This window comes from Coenobita brevimanus, chromosome 24 (assembly GCF_032717465.1).
Source record: "Coenobita brevimanus isolate Jiangsu-jjx chromosome 24, ASM3271746v2, whole genome shotgun sequence".
NCBI classification, from domain to species: Eukaryota; Metazoa; Arthropoda; class Malacostraca; order Decapoda; family Coenobitidae; genus Coenobita; species Coenobita brevimanus.
The window spans coordinates 2,572,143-2,592,934 of record NC_136977.1 but is presented as its reverse complement, the minus strand read 5'-3'; the positions used below and the strand labels follow the sequence as shown (position 1 = coordinate 2,592,934).

General features: G+C 42.4%; 2 protein-coding genes across 2 annotated transcripts in view; both read left to right on the top strand.

Annotated features, from left to right (window-relative positions):
- Positions 1-8,337: 8,337 nt before the first annotated feature.
- Positions 8,338-10,523, top strand: LOC145393409 (uncharacterized). Its single transcript, XM_080267503.1, has 2 exons — positions 8,338-8,391; positions 9,262-10,523. Exon 2 carries the CDS (start codon positions 9,285-9,287, stop codon positions 9,732-9,734), a length of 450 nt encoding a protein of 149 aa, XP_080123629.1. The 5' UTR covers positions 8,338-8,391; positions 9,262-9,284; the 3' UTR covers positions 9,735-10,523.
- A 4,853-nt stretch (positions 10,524-15,376) lies between these two features.
- LOC145393408 (WD repeat-containing protein 18) overlaps positions 15,377-20,792 on the top strand; it is an 11,807-nt gene continuing 6,391 nt past the window's right edge. Inside the window, exons 1-3 of the mRNA XM_080267502.1 lie at positions 15,377-15,458; positions 16,830-16,908; positions 19,567-19,722. Coding sequence (XP_080123628.1) covers positions 15,396-15,458; positions 16,830-16,908; positions 19,567-19,722 — 298 coding nt within the window. The 5' untranslated portion in view covers positions 15,377-15,395. The remainder of the gene's footprint in view (positions 15,459-16,829; positions 16,909-19,566; positions 19,723-20,792) is intronic.

Here is a 20,792-nt window from a genome sequence, read left to right as displayed (position 1 = left end):
AAGCAGCTTACATAACACGGTAAAATTTGCAACACACCGTTATTAAATAGCTGGAAATAATACTGCCACACGTCATTATTCATAAATGTATTTACATTGTTTTTCAATGTAAAATTATCTATTTTGTCCACAATGAAATTAGGCTCGTATTGTGAGTTGCTCTGCCGGGAGAATGAGCCGCAACAACAGGGATCTAAGGTGAGATATAATGCCTAAGTTTGATTGTAACCATTTTATTATCGTCACTGCTGTATAGTGTACTCTTGGATTAAGCTGTGAGTGATAGAAGATGGAATTGGGCTCGTACCGGAAGATGTTATGGCAGGAGAATGAGCCGCAGCCATAAGGATCCAAGGTGACATGTACCATAATGCATGGAGTTTGATTTTAACCGTGTAAGTTCCGTTCAGCGTTGCATAAAAGTACGCTTGGATGAAGCTGTGGGGGACAGGAGTGCAACCTAAGCTATACTTATTGCAGGGAGAGTTTCCACGCCGTGCGCAGACGGACTCTCCCATTCCTTTACTTCCTTGGACGTGCCCCTACCTTAGCCGATCTTCTTGGTGAATCCCCTGTGTTTTCCATTACACACCTCATGCGCTTCCTGTCTCAGACCCGTATCTTGCCTCACATTTAGTGTCTTCCCCGCCTTCCCCTTTGCTTTTATTGCACCATAGCATACCCGTCATTTTTATGCATCGGTTTTAGTGCCATATAGTCCTCTTGGGCTTGGTGCTAGTTCTTATTACTTACTATTGCAGGGAGAACGCGCAATACTGGCGTGTTGCTATGGCGGTGGCTCTCAACATCATTAGAGAAACACCACCCAGTCTTACCCCTCGCCAGTACACCTTAAATCTCCTCTCTGTTCTCCTCCCGGACACCTCACCCTCACCTATCACGGTAAGTTAATGCAACCATATGAGCATCAATTTACTCGGTGGAAACGAATTAGCTTACGAAACTCTGAAGTCGCTAGCACTCCACTTGATTAAATAATAATAATAATAATAATAATCCAATACATTGTCTTCCGTGACTGAAACCTAACATAGGAGAGCATACCTCGACCAACGCCTACAGTATATCACACAACTCAAATCACCACCAGTTTCACCAACGCTTCCTTGGCAAATGAACCACATATACAAAACTTCATTGAAATCCATCAATATTTTATTTAGATATCTTGTGGGCAAACAAATAAGGGTGAATACATACTCTTCCAACTCTGTTGGCGGAGGTAACAAGCATAAAAGTAAACATACAGTATATGGAGAACTGCATGCTTATATAAGAGCATCACGGCATCCGCATGAAAGCATTAAATGGGGAATAAGTGAGGTGCCCTGAGCCCTCATCACATTAAAAGGGAGCGACACTTCCCTTTCTCTCAAACCTTTTTATCCATGACTTTTTTTTTTTTAATTATTGCTATCTTAGGCGATTTAATTCTGCTTTGAACATTCCAAACTAGGGAAACTATATATAGCTACCACTAACCTCCTTCGACAAGCAATCTCCCCTAAAATGAATAAACTGCTGGAGGTGGCAAAATTTTACGCACATAACACGTCCTGGGGATGGAGGTAATGCTAGATCTTGGTGTTAATTTCCAGGTTGATCTCGTGGATTCTGCAATAGCTACCGAGAATGAGTGTATACAGCCACAGCCGCTGCCACAGCAGCAGCCACTGCCACAGTCACAGTCACAGGAGCAGCTGCAGCCGCAGCCACAGCAACAAACACAGCCACTACCGCAAGCATGGAATGTGGAGGATGAACCAGGCACCCAGCATACAAGTGAGGGTATGTCTGCATCCTTGTTAATAGATTTGTGAATACCTTCTCCAACACATGAAGAACCTTTATGATACTACAGTGTTTTTCTGTTTTCTCTCTAGATTCATGTTGTTCCTTAAGTTTCCCTGTGTTCAGGAGTCAGTGTGAACTAAGTGTAACCATAAATTTATCATATGCGTACAGTAAGTGAAATATTGTACCCTGACCGTCTCACAAGTCAGCATACAACCAGCATAAAACATCTGACATTTAGTTTTACGTGCGACACAACACTCAATAACACAACGAAATGTAGTTAGTTATTCATACTTGCGATATGGAAGTAGGCATAAAAGTGACGTAGTTGCAACATTTTATCAGCACTGCAGATTTACCGGTAGGCTACTCTTCGTATATGGCATCACTGACTCATTCCGGGAGGTAAATTAGAGTTAATCATACTTCATATTTTTACTTATTTCTTTGAACATGGTATTACAGTTGGACATTCTCTTATAATACTGTCCACATCTTTGCATATTAACTTATTTGGTTTATTGGTGTGCTGTATTTACTGCCGCGATGTGGTTTTCTTATATCCAAATCTGGACGTAGGTTACATATTCCCATGGCCAACTTGTATCCCCAGGTGCAAGCAGATGGTGACGCATACCATGCCACTGTTTGAGAACTAATACTGTTGTTGTTGCCCCAAACTCTTTGAAAAGTGAACCCGGTGGACTACAGGTTGAAGTTGTCCTAGTAGTCCACCATCATCGTTTGGTGGAACAAGGAGAAAACTAAGAGACGTTTGTATCATTGACACGACATGAAGGCGTTTCTCTCCAGCACCATACCAGTAGTGAACTGCCTGTAATTGCTGTTGTTGCTGTAGATGCTCTACCCGATCTGTCTGGCCGAGCAGACTTATCAACCACAAGCGCGCAGCTGCCTTCCTGAGCCACACAGCGCCTCGCCAGAGTCGGGACAGGGCCCTTCCACATGACGTGATTTAGGGAAAATGGAGGAAGTATATCTCCAAAGAAAGTGAATCGTGTATAGGAGTTATGTATGAGTAGTAGCCTCAGCCCGAACTTTGATTACTTGGTAAATGTGGCTGGGTTCTCCGTCTGAGTGTTGTGCAAGGCCAGTTACCGGGCCTTGGCCCCACATAACTCCCATGGTAGTAGCCTCCCTCCCGGAACAGTTAACCACCTTCCTACTACCTTTTGGCAGGCTAACGGGTGCTACAGCATGCTCAAGGATGACCCAGGACTATGCAGGGCAGGGGCGTCCATCTTCCTTGAACCTGATACATGCTCCGGCAGCATAGGCATTCCGTCTATGGGACTGGTGTGTTGGTATTAGCTGGGGTGTTTGAATGACATTTCAACAGGCCTTAAGGAGGAGCAGTGGTATCTCGCAGCCTCAATCAAACTTTTCACTTGACCATTTCATCCCCTAACCACCACTTAACTAACATGTTCTTTCACCCCCAGATGAAGTGGGAGAGGTTGAGTGTGTGAAAATAGTGGTGAAGACAAAGGAAAAGAATCCTACCACAGCACGGGCCTCGATATCAGAAGGGAGGCGGCAAGCGCAGGTACCAAAGATATCAGTGCGACCTCTCCTGCATCTCACAACACCTGTCACTAGCCTTACCATTCCAAGGCACAGCCTCACCACCCAGTCAAAGCATCTCACCACACCTGTCGTAAACCTCACCACTCAGTTTCAGAACCGCACCAACCAACCAGAGAACCTCACCACTCAGCCAGAGAATCTCACCACTCAACCACTGCTCCCCACCACACCTGCCATACATCTTACCACTCAGTCAGAGAATCTCATCACTCAGCCACCGCCCCTCATCACACTTGCCACCAACCTCACCACTCAAGCACCACAGCTCACCACCCAAGCCCCACATCTCACCAGTCAAGTATCACGTCTCCCTTCTCAACTGCAGCAGCCCATCACACAGCCACCATCCCTCACCATGCCTACCACGCACCTCATGACACCTGATGCCAAACTCACCACACAGCCTCAGAACCTTACAACTCAGGCATCACAATTCAACAGTCAAATCCCTCACCTTACCACTCAAGAACCATCACATCTCACCACACAGCCACCACCCCGCATCACCCAACAACTATCACACCTCTCCACACAACCACCACCCATCACCACTCAACAATCACCACCTCTCACCACTCAACAACCACCACCCATTACCACTCAACAACCACCACTCATCACCACTCAATCACCACCCCTCACCACTCAACAACAACCACCCATCACCACTCAACAACCACCACTCATCAACACTCAACAACCACCACCCATCACAACTCAACAATCACCACACCTCACAACTCAACAACCACTACAGCTCACCATTCAACAACCATCGTTCACCACCCATTCACAACACCTCGCCATTCAAGACTCTCAAGACTCCCACCTCACCACTCAACCCCCATTCCATCTCACTACTCAACACCAATCCCCCTTCACCACGCAACATCCATCCCCCCTCATCATTCAGCCACCACACGGCAAACAGAATTCCCACGAACCTCTGCCCAAATCAGTGCAAGTTATCCCAAAACCCACTAACACCATTCCGAGGCCAGAAAATGAAGTACTCCCAGATTCCACGTCTCAAGCCCCATCTGCACCTCACACAGAAACCCAGCAGCGGGTCATACCAGCCCTCGCTGATCACTGCTATGCCTTTAACCAACGCCAAGACAGAGCTGGACGTCTCACTAGCAACACAACGAATCAAAAAAAGAATGAAGAATCGAACTACAGCAAAAAGAAAGATTCCGAAAACGGGCAAGTCAGGGAGAACTCATGTACTGCATTCACCACCCAGCTCGGTCACTGGTACTCCTCTAGCCTTGATGAAACAACTCGCACGGAAAACAGTACCAAAAATCTCGACAGCAATGCTACAATCCAAGAAACGAGCAAGAAGAATAGTAACAAAAACGAGCTTACTAAGGAGAACTCAGTCATTACAAACACAACCCAGCTCTATCACTGCTACTTATTTAACCAAGATAATGCAAGTCACACCCACAACACATCTGGAAGTTTCAACAGCAGCACTAACACTAAAGAGCAGACCGGGGAACTCAAAGTGGGAGAAGGTGAAAGGGATGAAGAGAGGGAGGGAAGAGAGGAAGAAAGGTGTGAGGAGAGAAGAGAGACAGGAGGGTACGAAAGGAGAAGAGAGGGGGAAGGTGAGAAGAGAAGAGAGGAGGAAGAAGGTGAAATAAAAGAGGGAGAAAGAGAGGTAAGAAAGACAGAGAGCAAAGGGGGAGGATGTGAGAAGAGAAGCAAGGAAGAAGAGGCAGAGAGCGTAGAAGGAGGGGGTGAAAAGAGGCGTGAAGAAGGAAAGACAGAGAGCAAAAAGGGAGAACGTGAGAAGAGAAGCGAGGAAGAAGAGGCAGAGAGCACAGGAGTTGAAGAGAGGAGCGAGGAAGGAAAGACAGAGTGCGTGAAAGTGCTGCTGGAAATGAGGAAGGAGGTGGAGGTGGGTCTGAAGGCTGTAGCGAGTGGGGCACCTTACAACTGGGCCAACTTCTACAACATCTGCAAGGCAGGTGGACTACTTCAGGAGTACATGAATCTGAACTAATATCTCTCTCTCTCTCTCTCTCTCTCTCTCTCTCTCTCTCTCTCTCTCTCCCCTTGCTTTTATCTACCCCTTGTTATGTATAAATCCAATGCACTGTTTTACACGCAAATACGTTCAAGATGAGTTACTGTCGACATGATCTTATCCCGCAGGCTGTAAAACAGAGCCTTAGAAGAGATATGGCTGGAGGAAGGTGAGAGATTATATGAGTACATGAATGAGTGTAGACATTATCCATTAAATGCAGGTTGTGAAAGAGATCCCTGGAGGAAGGAGGTGAGGGATTATAATGATGAACATGTGAATGAATGACTATAGACATTATCAATTTCCTGCAGGTTGTAAAAGAGAGCCTTGGAAAGACTGATGGAAGGAGGAAGGAGGTGTGGGACGTGTGTAACTCCCTACTGATGGACCTTCTGGCTGCCCTCCTCACCGCCACCCCGGCACCTCGCCTTTCCTCTCACTGGGTAAGCGAGCAGGATAGTTTTCTACTCTTATGGTCCTATTTTTAACCCCTTCATTTCGATGACGTACATTACATTTATTTCTATTCTCAGAAGAATATATTCAGCCAACGGGAGACTTTTGTAGGCGGAGGTCATACTTGTGCACATTACCCGTCGCGATGAGAGGCCTCCTTTAGTCTGATTGTCCGTATTGCACTGCAGGTCACTTCTCCGGTGAAAGTAGTGTCCTTTGCCCCTATTGTCCATTAAAGCACTGGCTGAACATGTATATATTGTAGAGCTGATGACCTTCTGTACGTATAGCTTATTCACGGGCTGAACATGTAAATATAATAGAGCTAATGACCTTTTGTACGAATAGCTTATGCATGGGCTGAACGTATATAGTAAAGTTGATTACCTACTGTACTTAAAGTTTACTTAAACTGTCCGGAACACCAGAGTTGCAGATTTACTGATTTACTTGCACCAACAAGTATGCAGACTTCATCCTTCCCATAAGCATGTGTTGTTTTCAGTATCGTCATGTCTTCATCCTCTCCTCATTCATCCACCGCATCTTAACCGTCTACCAGAGAACGTCGTTTGCATTTTATCTTGCAGCCTTTCAGACGACTTACATTAGGAGCCTCTGGTTATAAGGGTTCTAATGAAGGACAATTCTTATGTATCTGTTATGAATGTTTGTATGTACTGTAGCGGTCAGTTTGCATACAATGGCATGGGTAAGGTGGTGGTGGTGGTGCTGATAATGATAACAGTAGCAGTGGTGGTGGAGGTGGTAGTAGTAGTAGCAATAGTAGTAACAGTAGTAGTAGCAGTAGTCCGGTAGTCATAGTAGTAGTAGTAATAATAAATCTTTTGCAGTGGGATGGTGTCGATGCTGTGGTGTGTGGGGTGAACGTCCTCAGCTCATGGCCTCCTCTGCTGGTCAGTGCGGCAAACCTCGTCCTACAGGGACTCTGCTTACTTACACGCCGCACTGTAATTCAAGGTACGGTATATAATTTGGCATCCATCTCTGTCTGTCCTCAAGTCTAATATACCCTGAAATGGTCGGGCGATGTGGAGAGGATGCAGTATGAAAGGCTGATTATATGGAAGAATGTGTGTGAGTGAGGGGGAGGGGGAGACCAAGTTTGAGATGGAGGGACGGAAATATATGAGAGTGCTATGTGAGCTGGTGGTCAGGACGACAAGGAGGCGATTTGTTTGTGGCCATCCCCTACGGAATTGAGGTTATAGACAGAAGTTTAACCTTCTAACATACTTTAGTATTTATCCACCTGTATCATTTTTTTACAGATCTAACCTGGACTCGAACAATTTTCAAATACCCATCAACAAGTCTAACTTTTTAACTGTATTTATTTCACCGTCTCGAATAATCTATTTCTATAACAGTGTTTATACTTACTTGTTACCAGATGCCCTATCCCAGTGTCCATCAACGCTGTTTTAATATTTCATGTGTCTACTGTCATTGTGTTAGGTGATTCTGACATCTAATTCTAGAGTTTTCTAGTGGAATGCCGTGCTTTAACCGCTGTTAGAGGCATCTTTCTCTCTCTCAACCGATGCCTGTCTATCTCCCGTTCATTAGCTATCATAACATCAGTAGTGTTTCAAACACCTGCCATGACTGAACCGCCCCAGTACTTTTCTCCCACAAATACCGTTCGAAATTAGTTACAATTCATCAGCATTTCCTTCCTCTTCCAGCCCCCCCCCCTTCATCGTGCATTCCATCTTTCCATCGCTTCAGCTCGTTCTAGGTCTTATAGTCTTCATATCTCTATTCATCATATTCCTTTTATCTTGGATAAATTTATCACGAAAGTAAGTTTACTGAATGCTCGGATTATACGAAGTTTAACTCAGTATCCGAACCTGATTTTTTACTCAGGCTTCACACTTCATATTCAACTAACCTTCATGTAGGCTACTATGTGCAACTCAGACATCAAATTTCATGTGGAAGTCAGAGTCGGGAGAGCTTGAAACTCACTGCTTAAACTCAGACTCTGTCTTTGATTATAGATACAATGTTCAGCTTATACTTTAAACTCGATATTTTGTGCTGAACTCAGATTTCAGACTCTCAGTCTAGTATAGACCTTAGTGATGTTAATTGGACGTGGTTATCATATTTGCCACTTTTTTTACGACAGATGTTCGAAGTTTTGTATGTAAATGCAATGTGTATCAACTCGGAATTTATTGTGCATTCCTTATTAATCTTAGTCTCATTATATATATATATATATATATATATATATATATATATATATATATATATATATATATATATATATATATATATATATATATATATATATATATATATATATTTAACAGCTTAAAATTCAACAGGGTGTACAACGAAAGTGGATGGTAGGAGTGAGCCTTTAGTGGAGCTGGCGTGTTGCCTAGCAGGGGTACTGCACTCACTAGTCACCTTGGCAGCTCAACACACTCAAGGTATCACCAGGGACCTTGATTCACAACCTTACACTCATCCTCTGGCATAGCTAAGGTCGATAACGTACTTTTTATTTCATTATGGTTACCTCCAAACGATGTTATGCAGTCTAGTTAACGTTCATTAACTTCTCCACATGACTTCTTCCCTGAGCAGAATAATTTGGTAATAGCAAAAGATGTCATCGGATGCAAGGGGGTTAACGTGTGTGGATATACTGCACTTTTCTTTCTTCTTTCCGGAAAAAATTAAGTTTAGTAACGACAGGGAGTTGACTGAAGGCGTTTTGTGGATCTCATCCGAGTTCCTTGTACGCTACACACTTACTTGAAATTTTATATAATATGTAAGTTAGATTAAGGTTAAGACTGCCAGTGCCTATGCACTTCCACCCTGATGCTGGATTTTTTTTTAAATTTTGCATATAGACTACATACGTTTCAGTAAGTTCAAAACTTTCAGATTAAGTTCTCGCACTTCTACCCCATTTTCGTCACATATCCATACTACCCAGCAAGTTCAAGAAACCTTTCAAATTAAATTATCCAATTTCTTCCATACCATCTGTATTGTTCTTTCCCGTCCCAGCACCAGGACCATTATACTTAAAATGTGGTATATATATATATATATATATATATATATATATATATATATATATATATATATATATATATATATATATATATATATTAACTGGGGGGTTCCAGATCCAAAACAGCAAATGCCTGTTCCTTATTGCTAATCGCTATGGAATAATAAAAACATTTTCACGAGTTGTCACTCTCCGCAGTTAATATTTTGTTCTATTCATCTAGTTCTCTACAGTCTGAAAGTTTCTAGTCATTCAGATAAGTCAGTTTCAACAGATGAAACACAAGAGGAGGAACGCATGACTGGATCAGGTTCCACACTGTCGCCCCCCACCTTGACGTCCACCATTGACGTGGCTCTGAAGGCACTCAGTTCATCGCCTGACCTCGCCACCTCCTCATTCTGGACGGAAGGGAACTCACCGAAGGGGAACACAGACACCCACCAGTCACACAACATCGTGCAGGCCATAGACTCCGCCATGGAAGCTCTCGCCCCTAAATGCAAGCCTAGTACCCAAGTAGCTCACAGGACAAACATTACTTCAACCGACTCCATAGCTCTCCACCAATACAACAGTAATAACAGCTACAACCATCCTGACAATGCGACTGTCAAATGGAACCTTCTATACTGGAGGTCTGTCATACTGGAAGAGTGTCTACCCCACGTCTTTGTTTATCCCATGCTAAATCTCCACCTGATACATATCATAGATTATATTGACCACTGCTGTGATGTACCATAATATGTGTATTGTACGTATATTCACATGACCTTTCATCCGGCAGTAGACACTGGAATGCAGGCTGTTCCTATGTGCAAAGTCTGTTACACTGGTATGTACCCCGTCTTCACCTACCTTCTGCTTGGCCTCCATCTGATATACAGATATAGTTTATTGACCATTCTTGTGACTTAGCATAACAATTACATACATGAACTTAACGCAAAGCATATGGACAGTCATGGAAGCTCTGGCCCTAACATACATGGCAAGTGCCCAAGTAACGACCACTATCCTCCGTCACTACCATCCTGACAGACTGTTAAATTTAACCTACACTGGTAAAGTCTTGCCTCATGCCTTCAGCCATCCATTACTAAACTTTCATCTGGCAGACGTTATTGACCACTCTTGTGACGTACCATGCATATATACTTACATGACCTTGAATCTGAGGCGACATTCACAAAACCAACGGCCATATGAGAGTGGAAAATACAGTAAGTCCCAAAATACTGAATCAGTGATGGAACCCCATGATTAATCAATTAACCTGAATCCTACACTAGAATGAAGTCGGCAAAGATATAGCCTAGGAACGTCCTATCACTCATAACTTTAGAAATTAGAGAATATAGGGGGAGGCTTGCTTTCGCTTTCACGATTTCAGCTTCAATATACGGCCGTGGAGGATTGTAATATACAAGACAAATACTGTACCGTATACTCTGCATGAGAGGATGTTATTTTTATTGATATAAATTAATTAGGTTACAATGTATGTGCGGCTTACAAAATTTATAAAAAGAAACAGCTTCCTTAAAACCTGCTTGTCGTTAACCTAAAAGACTACACTGTACTACTCGAACCTCCTTGTCCTCGAGTAATGAACTCAGCAACCCCGACAAATGTCAGACCATGAAGATATCTGACATGTTACCAGTACATATTACGAGACTCCTACTGTGTGATCTACTAAGAGTTTGCTTAGATATCATGTGGTTGCCCGAGTAAAAATACTTCAGGTCCAGGTCAACTGTCTCCAATAATATACCGTAACGACACAAATTGTTATACAGTATATTTTAAAAAATGTTTAGAGAGAAAAAAAGTCAACACTATGGTCGTTCTATCTCTTCCTCTTCAAACTACAAATATAACTGGCAGTCAAGCTGAACTTTTTAAATATAATTGACAGTTGACTTAAGCCCTCATTACCTCATAAATTTTATGGATAATATGTGAGTGCCAGAGAAAATACAAAGCAGTGCCAACGCGAGAAAGGACCCCCTGCCCCACTTTCACAGGTACGTCCACAGGCCTTGCCAAGCAGCAGCCTCGTCCTGACCAGCTACCTGTGACACACTTATCACGGAATGGTGGGCGCTTATACTTATCTTTCCTCAGACCATGACTACCTTTGCCCGTAATGTAGACAGTACATCATCATTACTTTTTTCCCCCCACCTGAGTATGAGACGAGATAGGATTTATAAACGGAAGAGTGCGAAGAGTAAGAGCACTATTAACAGCATTGTGAAGGGCATGACTCCAGTCTGACACCTAGCCAGCCAAGTTGCTTGGTGGGAGCAAGAATAGCTTACAATTATACTTACCTCCTCTAGCCAAAGAGGTTAATATATACATACAGAAATAATATATACCGTACATATAAATTAACCACCCTACAGAAAACACATATGCCATAGAAAACATACCTATCTAACCAACACCATTATTTTCCATTATCCTCACACGTTGTCGGTATTACGTTCCCCAAATGTCAATCTGCTCCTTCTGGCATACCAATTTCCTCCCTACAACATGTCCCATTCTTTTTATCTTTACCATATGATTCTGCTCGGTTTCCATTCTAGCCCCACACCAGTGAAAAATTCCATACCCACTTCTTAACATGCCACGACTCCAGTATACCATCCCATCACTTCTCACAGCAAACTCCCAGGCACCCTCTCATCCCTACCCATTCCTCACAATATTTCTCCCTCCCCTTACCCTAACATCCAGTCTTCCCAAGCCCTCTTCACGCTCATTACAGTCTCCTCTGAAAACCCATTTAAATAGTCCACATTTTCAGCGTTGGTAGCCTTCATCCTATATAAATCCAACAGTTATTTCCACAGCCCACTCTACCTCATATATGCCGCACTGGTGAGACAAAAATGCATGAAGACCCTGCCTAAGCAACGAGGCAGAGACGCAGTAGGGCAAGTTTTTCCGTCAGTAACTTCTCTCCGGCACCTTCCATACCTGAATGAGAAGTTTCAGTTATTCTAGATGTTAATTCGTTTATAAAGGCTCCGACATGCTTTCATGCGTCAATTTTGGTCGCTTAATGGCATCTCTCCATGTTGCCCGATCTCTGGCAGCCTTCTTATTCAGTCCCTTAATATAGCCTTTGGTAATCCCTTCAACACGAGATCGTTCCTGAACTGAATAAACTCGCCTTGAAGTTTCAGAAAAATAAAGACGTTCTCGACTTGAATGTGTTAGGTATATAGAAAGACTTTGCGAGAGATTAATGAAGACTAGAGCTAACTCCTTGCAGCTAGAGAACTCTCCCAGCTGAAATAGCAAATACGGAATATCAAATAAGTCATCTGTTTAAAGGAGTTGTTATAGTCATCATACAGCTATCCATTCTAAAAAAAATCAACAAGCATTTATTTCTACCGTGTCCCTTCTCCCCTTGGGGCTAATATGCGAATGAATGTGTGTGTGTGTGGATGAGTAAATTGGGAGTGTGTCGTCCTGTCCTGGCTACTTCCCTTTCTTTGGGGGAAGCAGCCTAGGTATATAGATAGATAGATTATTTCTACAGTTTAATCGACCATTTAGATAAGCTTGTTGCAAGGATGGCCGAAGCAAGAAAGGTTGATAGTAAAGGAGGGAAGAGCTAGGCGGGGAAAGAAAAGAAACGGGGAGGGGGGAGAGAAATGAGGGAGGGGGAGGAGGAGTGGATGAGTCTTTTGCAAACCGGCGTATCCCCAAACCTCGCACGTGTTCCACCCAACACCGCTTTACGCCAACTGCAACCACCACCGGCATTATAGTCAGAGGCAACACAAACCCTCAGTACAGGTACTTAACCTCCACCTCCTTGTCACCACGATCACCCACAAGGTGGCTGTGTTGGGAGGCTGGAATAGACTAGCGTGACCTTGAGGTATTTAACAAGGGCGAGGATTTGGTGGATAGAAGGGGAAGAGCTGGAGGAGTTTCGGCAGCCATTCTCATTTCTTCCCCTTCTTCCCATGACTTTGCCCTTAGCATGGTGGGTTAACAAAGTTCTTGCCATGAGATTGTAACAGCTCAGTAAAAATAAATAAACAATGATTGCCTTAATAATGCTTTCTACAGTCATTAATCTTAGTTACGTCTAACCTTGATGATCTGAACTGGAAGATAAATCGCTGTAGTTCTGACTATCATACCCCCCCCCCCCCGCTAAAATTTATATTATGACGCAGAACGCTGTACACATTGTACTGGGCCGCCAACAAGTTTAACAACCAACACACAGCCGACTTGGGGCAAGATTATCAATACCGGGCCCCCTCCTTCCTCTGAAAACTGTAATGAATATATTGTACTCGAAGTCTAGCTAACGGCTAAACCATAGCCAAGTTGTTTGGTTGGTCGTTTGACTATGGTTTGGCCATGGTTGTACGAAGTAAGAAGTAGAGGCCCCGTAGACTTGAGTCTCTAGAATCAAGAATCGTAAGAGGTTCGAGGGATCCGCTATATAAGTCGAAAGGTCAATAAAGAGAGCCTTTTTTTATGATAAGACTAGCACATTTTAATAACATTTTTCACTGTTTGGAACTAGTTTATTAACAATTGAATATAGAAACTCTGTCACTTGTAAACATTTACACAATTGACTATATGTATTTACAATCAAGCTCCTACCACGCTGGCGGTGGTTGGCAGACTGCAATTATTTGTTTGCAGTGTCGCAGATATACTACAGTTATACCACGGGCGACTAATGTGTAGAAAGAATAATAAGCTAATTTACAGCTTCACTGACGGTATTCAAACAGCTCTTTGCTTGATTGCTTGAACGGAAGAGCAGCTTATAACACATCGGAAAACTTCAGAAGCCCGTAAGTTTTGGCCTTCTGTCCAGACTTTAAAGAAAAAAGTAAACTCGGGCATCCTTATGGTGGAGGCAGACCAGTTATATAGATGTCCCTAAACTTCTTCCCTGTTCCTTAAAAGGAGGATGGTGGACTGCAAAAGGTTAGAGCAACTTCATACTGCAGTCTAGTGGGTGTACAATGAAAGACAAAAGTCTTGTCCCGAAACTTGATGAAAGCATCTGCTAAAAAGCTAAAGTTTTGGTGTGCTCTGTGTTGCGTCATATGGACAATTGGCAGCGTTGACATGAGTTGTCATTTGCTTCAGATGACGAGCCTGTACGGTAGATGTGATCATATATTTTGTTACAAACTGAACTAAATACATGTAGTTGTTTTTTTCCGACTGCTAATTTTACGTGATATATATATATATGAACCATTTCTTATCTGTTCTCTTTTTTAACACCATGTTAGCAACACTCCAATTCCATTAGCTATGGGCATGTCCAGAATTTGTTTCTACTTCCTTATTTATTTACTTCTGCATAGCTTAAGTTGGCAGTTGTAAGCTGTGATTGTCATTACATGTCATCAAGCAATAATGTTACGTATTAGGATAGAGCAAATGTATAATGATAACAGTATGTTTTAGTATGAGCGGTGAAATGAATCCCACAGCCCGAAGTTTGAGCGTATGACCCAGAAGGCGAAAGTCTATGCACAGCTATTTGTGTGCTTCATTCTTGGTTAAATTCGTCTCTTACGGAATAAATATGGCTTGCAGGTGCTAACTTCCATCGTTGTGATTATTTCCAGGTCTTGTATTGGTGTGGTGACACTAAGGTGACCTGAACAATGACTGCTGTCCATTGTGCCTCCCTCCTGAAAGTGCCAGATCCACATTTCTACAGTTCTTCTTACACCAAATGTTTGCACTATCTGTTTGGGGTTCTTTCCTTCTAAATAAACATATATTATACCCTCTCTCATCATCCTAGTAGTTGGATGCATGCTGTTTTGCCCTGACCATACCAAGGTATGTACTAGGTCTGACCGACATTTTGTAAATGGAGTAGCCACGCAGTCATCGCCTGCCAGAATGTGGCTTACTGTTCGTCTCAGTGACGCAGCAACATTCACAAATGGATGTTAAGGCTTTGGAATTTCCTGGGCTCGTTTATACTGTTATCTCATCACCAGCAGATATGAAGCTTGAGGAAAGTCAGGGTAGCCAATCACGAATATGTAGCCGTGGTAGAGCTCTCGTATGGTTTCAAATGTCACACTTACTGGCAATCTTTGGACAAAACTTGGACACGATTTTTGTCTTTCCCACTGCATCCACATGAGTCGGGTAGTCAACAACACCAGTAATGTGACTGATGTATTGTTTTAAATGCATCACTAGAGTAAATGACACAGTAGCTTAGTGTACAACACATCAACCAGAGTGGGCATCAGAAGTATCTTTGACCGCAGCATGCCTGCCATTGGTTTCTGTTTACAATATAGCATCCATGAAATTATTATCTAGTTATAGTACTTCTTTCATTTCAGGAAAACGGCATAGGAGGAGATGGAACCAATGATAGATGCAGTTTTTGTATCTTCATTGAATGCTGGAGCAGACTGTATTCAGGTAATTTCAGAATTATTCTTGTGATTATGATGATGATTATTATAAATTGTTATTCCTATTACTTCTGTTATTATTTTCCGTGATTCAGTAATACGGTAGATTTTTTTTTTTTTTTTTTAAGTTGCCCCAAAATGCATATTTATGTTTACAGTGTTAGGTTGTGGACATGGTCTCTGATGGTGCTGTCCCAATTTGGTATTCCAGAGATTTGACTATGAATAGGATTGAATTTCATGGGTCCAGGTTAGGTTACAGTTGGACTGGGTAGGCTATAGCCTATATATTGCTCACCCTTATGGAATGGATGTGGAGAGGTTGCAATAAAACAACCAGACAAAATTCAGAACAAAAATATTGGAATTTTTAATAACCCTGCTCTTATATATAAACTACCTCCCTTGCAAGTAAGAAGGAATGTTGCCTCCCATGCATTATTTTACAGATATTTTTATGGCAAATGCTCAGACGAAGTTGCGTCCATTGTGCCACCTCTCGGTGCCTTCCCTCGTGCTACACGGGCATCTGGTAGCGCTTATGACTGGAGTGTCACACAGCCATATTGCAGAACTTCTGCCAATCAGAATTCTTTTATTCCCCAAACTGCATCTCTCTGGAACACTCTTCCCCAGAGTTGTTTCCCCAGAACTTCAACCTACAGCCGTTAAAATCCAACTGTTACGATATTTTATGAATGGAGGATGCTAGTAGTCTGGTGTATGGATTTTTTTTTTTTTTTTTTTATTCATTTGTTTTTCCTTCCTCTGTTCTCTTATTAAAAAAAATTACAATTAACAAGTAACATTGTTAGTAGTACAGTATTTCACTTCTTTCCCACTCTCTGGTCTCTTGTGATCACCAAGGAAGATAGTACCAAATATTACAAAACTGACTTGCTTCGAACGAAAATCAGTATCATTGTCAACAGATTCACACCATAATCCATCAGAAAAATACAGGTTTCATATCCCAAACCAATATAATATGGACAACTTGTAGAAATTTACTGAAAAAAGATTGAAGTGTGAAAAATAAGCTAATAATAGAAAGATAGAAGGAAGAAAAGTGGCTAGAGCTCTAATTACTTTGATGCAAAACAGGAAACTGAATGCTGAAACTGGAGGAGTGGGTTACACTGTGCTTGTGCCCCCATTAATGTGTAGATGTGGGATGTATGTATCAGAAGTCACGAGGGAGAGCAATGGAAATGGAACTGTTGAAGCTTATATATAGGGTGCATAGATTGGAGAGAGATGTTTTATGCAGTACCTTGAATTTTAATATTTATACTAATGGTCACTTGAAAAGCATTGTGAGAAATTGTAACTTCACAGGAACGTTTGTATGTGAATTTTACCCCAAAATTATTTGCAGGTATATGATGGTGTCACAGGGACACAGCTCAAGAGTTATCGAGGGGCACCAGCTGCTGCTTCCACTCTTGCTCCAGTTGGTCAGTATGCAGGAAAAAGTAACTTGTATGTTTGTATATGAAGTGTGTACAGCATTATATCATGTAGCTGTGTTTGTTTTTGTAGGTTCAGTATAGAGGCATAAAATTTTTGGACCATATATTGAAGGTGATGGAGTTCTAGAAGATGTGATCAGGAAAAGAGTGAATATTGGTTAGATGGGGTTTGGGTTTATGTCAGGCAAAGGGACCACTGATCCCATATTCATTCTCTGCCAGCTTCAGGAAAAATATATAGCAAAGAAAAGGGAGCTGTAGCTACCCTTTTTTTTGTTGATTTGGAGAAGGCCTTTGACAGTGTCCCGAGGGAGGTAGTGAAGTGGTCAATGAGAAAGTTTGGGATCGAAGAGTGGCAGGTTAGAGTTGTTTTGGCTATGCATGTGGATGCTTCCGCCCAGGAGAGAGTGAATGGAGATTTGAGTGATGAGTTTTCCGGGAATGTTGGCATACATCAGGGGTCAATGCTGAGCCCCTTATTGTTTGTCATGGTGCTTGAACCCATGTGACTTCAGAAATGGACTTCCATGGGAGATGTATACTGATTACTGACTTGGTGTTGATTGTGAAAAATGAACGGGGGACAGAGGAAAGATTTTGGAAGTGGAGAAACAGAATGGGGCACAGGGGTTTGAGAGTAAATGTGGGTAAAACAAAAATTATTATATCTATGGCTGGTGGTACTGTCAGAGCAGAGGGAGAGTGGCCGTGTGCGGTTTGCCACAAGGGTGTGGAAGTAACTCCATCCTGTGAAGTATTTGTAAATGGGTCCATTGGAGATGTAGTATTAGAGGTGGACTGCAAGATAATGCTGATTTCGTGTGTGCAGTGTGTCGGGGAGAATGGAGAGCGTGTAGAGATTGTCAGACATGAAAAAATTGATCTTGATGATGAGTCTTGTGAGTGTATTGAAGAGTTTTGTTATTTGGGGGATGTGTTATGTGCTGGAGGTGGGGCTCTGTAGCTAGGGTAGGGAGTGGTTGGAGGAAGTTCAGGGAGCTTTTGTCTCTTCTGACATTGAGTGGGCTCTCCCTTCTTGCTAAGGGATATTTGTATGTGGCATGTGTTAAAAGTGTAGTGCTATCTGATAGGGAGACTGGGCAGTAAAGAAAGAGGATACACATAGACTTAAACATAGAGATATGAAAATTTTTTAGATGGTTGTGGAGTGCAAGGCCGGGGTGAGCTAGGTTTACGAATGAAGAGTTGAGAGGAAAGAAGGGACTGGAATGTGTTGGTGTTGTGATGAGGAGGGGCAAAGTGAGATAGTTTGGGCATGTGGAGAGGATGGAGGAAGACAATTGGATGCGGAAAGTGAGAAGTATGAATGTTGAGGGTAGAGTTGCAAGAGGCAGACCAAAAAAGACCTGGGACGAGGTCTTGGAATGTGACCTTGAGGATAAGGGACTGAATAGGGAGGTTGCCAGAGATCAAGCAGTGTGGAGAGCCACCATTAGGTGACCAAGGTTGGTTCATGCAAGCATGTTGGAACCTTTATAAATGATACAATGACCTGAGTTGTTAGTAATGAGCTTTATTAGGAATTTCTTTTACTAAGTAAAAACTCTTCATTAGTGTATGTGTGTAGAGCTCTTGTTTAAATCCCTGGTTTAACAAACATTGTTAAAGGATATCCTCAGTTATCTTCTATATGATAATTATTTCTGTGTGACATAGCCATATCATTTTATGAAGCATTCGTACATATATTGAGCATTATTGTGGCAATTGGCTGATAGCAGCATGTTGACATACTGATATGGTACCATATCATCATCAGAGCCAATGCCTTACCCCCATTTGAAAACCTTCAACAGGATGGCCAAGACAAAACTACCTGTGAGCTACTTTGTCCAGTCAGTCCTCATTCGTAGGGTGCTGAAATTTACTTTGATTAAATATGCGTGGTGTTAGCTGGAATAAAATTATACTAGAGTTGCCCAAACCATGAGAGGGATAATACAGTATAAACATTACTCTATAGCAGTAGATGGGGATGCTTACCATCCACTCACCCAGTGTAGCGCTGCTCTCGTGCAACTGCTCTTCCTGTCATCCTTTTTCCTTCCTTCCTCTTCTGTCTTTCTTTCTTTCATTCATTCTTCTTCCTTCTCTCTCTGGGTGACTCTACATTGAATGATAAACCAAGTGGTTTCCTGTACACCAGGAACCCATTTACTGTGCTGGGTGGTAACCGTATGACCAAATTATGGCGCCTGTTGGTTTAGTGGGTAATTAAGGTGCTCCAGTTGGATTGAGCCTGTGCAGGTTTCCATATCCAAGGGGTGGTTGGGGTTTATTGCTCATGTAATGCCACTCAGGGATGAGTGAGGCTGGTCACTCTCATCTTGAAAGTCAGGACCAACTTGCCTAGCCTCTGGCTCCTACATTCCTCATAGGGCAGCACAGGATTAGATGATGATGATGGTGATGATGAGCATTACTTTGCTAAATATCATAGTAAAATCTAACAGAAGTGGCAGGATATTTACATTCTATGACGTTTACAATATGGTTGAAATACAGTATAGTTTAGTAGGGCAGTATACAATGGAAGTTCAAGTTACTTCAACTGTGCCACATTAGCAGCATTAGGAGTACTGTATTTGTATGCATCTTAAAGCCATCGATGTTACATTGCAGGTGTCGCAGCATACATTATGTCAGCCCAGAGAGACAAGCCATTCCTGCAAGTATGGGCCATTAACCGGCACGAAGCCCAGCAAATACGAATGGTAGTCCCCGGGAGAGTCAATGCTCTTGCTGTCTCACCCAGTGGACCCAAATACTGTGTAGTGGGTGAGACATAGCTTCTGTGTTTAGTACATTGAATGAAAAGTGAATATAATGTGTGGCCTACTTCATTGGGGATGATGATAATGAGGAGGAGGAGGAATAAAAGAAGTATCCACAAGGCACTAGCATGTTGAAAAATAACATTGGAAATTGATTAGGCAATTTTATTGTTGTTTACTTGGGATTTTCAAAGTATTGTAAAGTATCTTGGCAAATTGCTGCTGTGACAGTTGGCAGATCTCCTAAAATACTATAATAATTGATCATGCATTTTACAGTATCAAGAAAATTTCTTGGCCATCATTCAGTTCCTTGTCATTTTAGTAGAGTAAGGTACTGTAATACCATTTTTTAAATCTTTAAATAGAGGACACTGTCATCCTTTCTTTTCACTACCTTAGTTCAGTATTAGATTTTGCAGAATTATTCAGTACAGCGAGTGCTCACATAACGTGCGATCCTATAGTGCGAAACTCACATAACATGGGAGGCAAATTTTATGTCCAGATTTAGTCACAACGCAAGAATGATAGACATCATGCAGGTGGAAGAAGCTGCCCATTTTTTTTAACACTATACTATGTGGCGACGATTGACATTACATGGCCAGAGGACCCAAATTAAGTTCAAACAGTCAGAACATGGTGGGAACAGACACAGTACAGCCAGTGATAGTTATAGTGCCAGTTGCATCAGCCTATGACGTATTGCTATCACGTGTCTGTGCGGGATGTCGTCACGATCCACCGAGCCTTCCTGTCCCAGTTGAGCCTACCCTCTCCCCTTACTGTGGCTGCACATGTACTGTGTGATCTTTGCTCTTTTTTATGGCCACGGAACCCCACTTCACCTCCACCCAGCAAGCCTGCAAACTCCTCCATTCAGGGTGAGGAATCCTCCAGTGTTTGTGTGTAATGAAGTCTATTAGGTAGGTAAATGTCCTGGGAAAAAAAAAATGAAAATTGCCCCCAAAAGGTGAACGCGGGGCTGGCTTGGGTACCATGAAACCCTTTAACATGTAAACATATGGCCCTATAACGCGGAATTCTCATAAAGCGGGAGCTTTTGGGTAC

Coding starts and splice junctions, on each gene's coding strand:
- LOC145393409 (XM_080267503.1), top strand. CDS start 9,285: ATGACTGGATCAGGTTCCACACTGTCGCCCCCCACCTTGACGTCCACC.